This window comes from Astatotilapia calliptera, chromosome 17 (assembly GCF_964374335.1).
Source record: "Astatotilapia calliptera chromosome 17, fAstCal68.1, whole genome shotgun sequence".
In the NCBI taxonomy this organism is placed as follows: Eukaryota; Metazoa; Chordata; class Actinopteri; order Cichliformes; family Cichlidae; genus Astatotilapia; species Astatotilapia calliptera.
In genome coordinates, this window is record NC_137438.1 from 37604980 (window position 1) to 37611164 (window position 6185).

The window sequence follows — 6185 nt, forward strand, 5'->3', positions numbered from 1 at the left end:
GTCACTCGATGAAAAGCAAAAAAACAAGTCTCAGTGCTGATACAATCACTGAAAGCAAACTTTACTGAGAATAAGTTTCACTGTACAAACAGATACAACCATAAAACTTTGAGCATACAGTTAGTGTTCAGTAGCTGAAAGACTAATATGCCAAAGCTGCACCCAAAAACTTAACCCCTAAATTATTTAAAACAAATCAACAGAAGGAAAAATAGAAACTGGTGACAAACCATCTGCCTGCTATATAGTACAAAAAATGGTCAGGCTGCAGTAACACTTGGCTAGACGATGGCTGATACAAAGAAACATGTTCTTCCACATTCTGAGTCAAAATAATTTTTTTGCGATTTAGTGAATGTTGTTTTCAACGAGGAATGGAAAATCAATGCGAGTCCAGTGTACTATAAACATTCTGCACTGAGGTGGACGTTCACCCTCTCAGGAGCAGGACTGTCGGGTCTTGTAATGTTTGTGCCTTTAATGGTCAAACGCTGCCTCCTGGTGGATATTTGCTGGATCTTTTCAGTGACTGTAGTGCTCGTCACATGGTAAATGCTGTCTGGCTGCAAAGCATCCTTCAAGAGGATTTAAAACTGAAGCTGAATGAATATTTTTAATCCATGATGACTTCAAAACTACCGTAAATGTATTAATAAAATTAGCAACATTTATTTATATATGTCACAGTTATCAGCTGTCACTTTGTGTTGCCAAGATATAGGAAAATGTTGACACCACATTTAAACTGTTGCTCATCCATTGCTGCAGTCTTACAGTTCTCCCAAACCTTCATTTGTCTGTGTCCAGTCCACATGTTACTGCAGCCTCTGCTGCTCGGTCCCAGGCTTCAGAGGCGTTTGGCATGGGGAGGACTCGGCCAAAGGCTTCAGATGGGTCAAATGTAGGGAAGGTGATGGGGAAGGGTAGGAGTGCAATCACCTGTCCAATGTAAAAAGGGAAATGGGGAGCAGTCCATTACAAGACTTCTGACAGAACAGGTGCCAGCCTTTTACTGCCGACTCTTCAGGGAATCCACCAACCTGCAAGCAGTGAGAGTAAACCGAGTTCAGAGGAGAACACGTAAATGATATCCTTCCATTAGTCTCATTGCTCTGTGTGATTAGCAGCCTACCACTCCATAGCCTCGTCCAGCCCTGTGCCTTTGGTGGCTGAAGTCTTAAAGATCTGCCATTTTCTGTCTTTAAGGGCAGGCAGGCCCAGGGCGTTGGCCACCTCGGTCGGTGTCATGGCCTGATCCATGTCCTGTTTGTTTGCAAACACCACAAGGATCGCCTTCTTCAGCTCCTCTTCCTGAACAAGACATGGTCACAAAACTCCAGCGTGAAAAGTGGACCTTTTTGTTCCAACTTTCAATAAGCAGCTGCTGCACATTATCAGACAAACGGAAACAAATGACGGAAGCCGTTTACAGCTCCAGCTGCTGGGTTCATTATCACCTGCTAGCTGACAGTTAGCACACTTACCTCCAACATAGCAACCAGTTCAGACTTCGAGATGCCCATCCTGTCACGGTCACTGCTGTCGACGACGTAGATGACTGCGTCTGTGTTTGAGTAATAACAGCGCCAGTAGGGCCTGTGAAGCAGAAAATTAAATAGAAATGCTGATAAACTGGAGACAGGTAGGATGAGAGGAAGGAACTCCATCAAAGAGCGAGTGAGAGGTGGAGACTGAGTGCAACAATCCAAAAATAAAGATGAAGGCAAAGATACCAAACACTTGGAAGGTGAAAACACTGAGAAAATAATGAAAATGAACGATGGCGAGCTAATAACACAACAGCTTCTTACAGCAGTAATCTGTGTATGGTCTCAACCAAAGATGAAATTGTTTTGCTTATTCAAATGAAAAGAAAAATGTAAATCTCCAGTTAGAAACACACGCAGGCCTCAATTCTCTACTCTTAACAAATCCACAGGAGGCTGTTTTCTTGCATTTTCACAGCACCACCTACCTGATACTCGTCTGTCCTCCCAGATCCCACACCTGGAACTTCAGGTTCTTGTACGTGACCGTCTCAACGTTGAAACCAATTGCTGCCGACAAAAGAAAATATTATTCATATAATCAAGTTATGCACTATAATAACGAGATGAGGAGAAAATGCATACTGCAAAGATATTTGTGGTGCAGTTTAAAGATGACATAGAAAGACAAATAAGGCTCAATATTAAAACACTTTATTTAGGAAAAGAAATATGTGAAAGCAGCTGAGTAGCTCCAATCACTTCAGGTGTATTAAAGGGTTTTTATTGTAATGTTTTATCCAACGGTTTCCTGTTTGTTATGGGAAACAACAAAATACCCTTATCTTTAAATAACAGCTAAATAAGTAAGGTATCTTACAAAAAAAGAAATAAAAAGATTCTCACTCACTGACGCAACATGGCTTTGAGGGAAGTTTGGGTGGAACTGTGATTAAGAACTACTAAAAATGTAAACAACCTGTGAAGTGAACTTCACACACAGAAGATAGTTTGAGTTCTTAAAACTAAATTAACCAAAATCTGATTAAAACCAGTCTCGAGGTCAGCTGAACATTTTTGGATATTTATGGTGTTGCTCTCGATTGGTTTATACAGACACCTCTGTCTCCATAGCAATACATTTAAACCTTTTCTGTCCCAGCCACAACTCAACTCAAGTCAAGAGGCTTTATTGTCACTCCAGCCATGTGCAGTACACAGTGAAACAAGACAACATTCCTCCAAGACAAGACCACGGTGCTACATATAACAGACAATCAACACAGGACTACATAAAGTGCAATGTGCAAAAATTGCAACAAAAAAACCCCAAACCTGTATTCATATCTACTTACAGTAGCTTCCATGTCATCTGACATGATGCCAAGTCAAATCCGCTGTGATTGCATAAAACAGGTTTCTCACAGAAGGGATGTTTGGGGTCAGAGGGGTCGACGACTGATTTAATAGTCGACGCGTCGTTTGAAGCTTTGTAAGATCACAAAGACGCAGGAATAAGTAGCAGGATTTAAGAGTGTAATAACGGACTGAAACAGAAGATGGCAGCACTGCACGTACAAGGATGCCAGCTCCCGTTAAACCCCGAAGAAGAAGAAGAAGCAGTGTCCCAGAATTCATAGCGCGGCCCTGCTCAGTAGTGATGGGATTTCCGGCTCTTTTTAGAGAACCGGCTCTTTCGGCTCCGAACCGGCTCTTCAGGTTGTTTTGTTGCTTTAATTAATTTATTATTAACAACAATATAAAATTATGCACAAAAGGAATTACTAATGTAAAAAAAAAGTGGTTTTATTTATATGTTTATATATAAATATATGCGGTGGCCCCTAAAGACAAAGCACGTACAAATGAAACACTTAAAGCTGTAAGCTAATGATAGTTATATAAGAGCAGATGCATGCTGGTGCAATAAGCTGTACATTTTCCGTCCAATGGATGATGATCTGATTAGTCGACTAATCGCAAAAATAATCGGTGACTAGTCGACTATCAAAATAATCGTTTGTGTCAGCCCTACAGGGAGGCACTTCATGTAACAGTTAAATCCACCTATAATATCTCACCACTGTTCCAAAATCACAGTAGAGGTGACCAATCATAAAACGGTTTATGTATTTCCACCAGCACAGCGTACCACATAATTGCTGGGCCCAAAGTCAGTGGCACAGTTCTTTGCTGCATGATTCATCTCACATGGATATCAAAGCTACTTGTGCAAGTAATGCCATGTACAAATCATTGGCAAACCTGTCAAAATATTGGCTGGCTTTCAAAAGACACCAAGGCAGAACAGGCTCTGCATCAGCACCGCGCTGGTGGAGCATGTCTCATACGGGTACAGGTGGAACAGGCACTGCAGCATTTTTCTTCACAATAACAATATCGGTAGCTTTTTTTCACTTTGAATTACTGGAATGTGGGAGGAGGGGAGGGGGTGTGGTATTGCTTATACAAATATTTCTCGAAGCAGAAAAACAGCAGGAGTTTGGAGCTCCTGAACGTCAGGCACACGAGTGTGAAAATTTAAAGTTGAACTTGACACAGCAGGAAAATGAAGGCATAAAGACATTCAGCTGCTCCCTTTTTTCAAAGGCGTCACTATAGCAAATCTATACATGGAGACCCACATTGTATATGGCAGATTTAATGATGGATGCCTCCCAGGCTTGGGAATACCACAGGAGAACACTAGCTTGTGACTCCCTTGAAGCTGGGTTTGACTCCCCTCTTGATATCAGTCTAGAATCTCTAAGGTGAATACGTTAACCCCTACACTATGGAGCCACTAAATGTGCAATCGAGATACAGACAAAACAAATACGTACTGGGAATTGTGGTCACCACCTCTCCAACCTGCAGTCTGTACAGAATTGTGGTTTTCCCGGCACCGTCCAAACCCAGGATCAAAATCCTCATCTCCCTGGTGCCAAACAGGCCAGAGAAGAGACTAGAGAAGAAACCACCTGAAGAAGAAGAAAAAGAAAGGAGTAGTGAGAAAAAAGGATGAATGTGCAGAAATATTTACTTTTCATCAAACACCTAGTCATTTCCGATGTTTATGTGTTTTTTTTAAATGTGTAATGTCTCTGCTTGCATTGGTTAAAAGATTGTAGTCAACAGGATTTATATGGGGTTTTATGAAAAACAGAGAAATTAACTCGAAAGTATCTTTATGACTTTGTGACATTGTACCCACATTATAACCGATCCAGACCTTTTTAGCCACTTCAAATATCTTTATACAAATTTTATGTTATATTTGTTGCAATTTCTCCTACCCCTTTATCCATATCCTTCTTAAAGGAGACAATTTCAATGTCAATGATAGTTTTTAACTGGGTAAATAAAGGATATATAAAAATCACTTTGCCAGAAAGTGATTGCAGCTTCTCCCTTGTGACAGGAATATTGTTTGTATCTCAAGATAACTTAACTTCACTCATGGCTATGGATAAATTTGACATATGTTTAACATAGTTATTTATCTAATTGTAATGTTATTTAATCATTTTTTGACAGACGATCACTTTTTGGCACAACACCGGCCAAAATAAAAATCTTCATCGACAGAGACCAGGCTAGCAGTTAGCAAAGCCCGAGATTAATTGCAGAGTGTATTAATGATAATACACACACATACTACATACTGTAGGTATACTGAACACGTGGGAGCTTAGCTGCAGATGCTTTAACGCAAAGACATAATTGGACAGATAAAATCATGCCTTTTTATCACAACCATAAATGACCAAACAGGTACAGAATACCAAATACTATACAGCCCCCAACAATGGACGCAAGTCTTTGCTTTTCACTTTTAAGTAGGTGAAAATGTATGATGCCCTGTGCGAGAGATTCCACTGCTTCAGTTCTTAAAATCTTTATGAAAATGTATATAATTTATGATTTTTCCCACCAAAGTTAAAAAGCTGTGTAAATTATAAAATAAAAGCAATTTCTATTGGTTTTAATTTATCGTAAGCGCCTTGAGACAACTGTTGTTGTGATTCGGTGTTATAAATATAAAATTGATTTGATTTGACAAGCAGAAGTGACCAAAAAGGCGAATATGCCGAATACATTTAGGCTTGTAGTTCTTTACTCTCTTCCTGATTTCCATGGAAGCTACTAACCGATTTACTGTCACTGTCAACCAGGCAAACTGCAGTTAGCTTAGCTACACACAGTGTTATGGAGTTTTGGTATTAGCAGAAAATAAAATGCATGTCATCATTCATGATCAATGCCAGTATGTTCATGTTTTAATTACAACAGAAATATTTGGTCGGGGAATATTAACAACATGCTGTTAATAAAGAGCAAAACATATTCACTGTAAGTTGCTAATTTTGGCAGGCAAGCTAACTGGCTACACTCGCACATTAAATTAAACAAACAAACAGGGATATACCGGGATATAATCATTAATACACACGAAGATTACATGTAACTACACAAAATCACGTTTTGCTGAGCAATTGTGAAAATACTCACCCATTTTGATAAAGCCAGGGTCCTTATTTCCACACTAAAGTGCCAGATTTCACAGGATGCGGATCTTCTTCCGTGTGGTTGACGTGTCGCTGAACGACGTCACCAACTTGTCGCTTGGAGTTTGCTTAGTAACATTCGTCACACACAAAAGCGCTAATAAAATATAAAATAAAGAAATCGCGACAA

The 6185-nt window shown here is 39.8% G+C and overlaps 1 protein-coding gene across 1 annotated transcript; it reads right to left on the reverse strand.

The window, feature by feature from the left end:
* Window positions 1-34: 34 nt before the first annotated feature.
* arl1 (ADP-ribosylation factor-like 1) lies at window positions 35-6156 on the reverse strand. Its single transcript, XM_026148309.2, has 6 exons — window positions 6000-6156; window positions 4331-4468; window positions 1976-2057; window positions 1485-1596; window positions 1133-1311; window positions 35-1040 (listed from the first exon to the last, which is right to left on the reverse strand). Exons 1-6 carry the CDS (start codon window positions 6001-6003, stop codon window positions 1010-1012), a joined length of 546 nt encoding a protein of 181 aa, XP_026004094.1. The 5' UTR covers window positions 6004-6156; the 3' UTR covers window positions 35-1009.
* Between the last annotated feature and the right edge of the window lie 29 nt (window positions 6157-6185).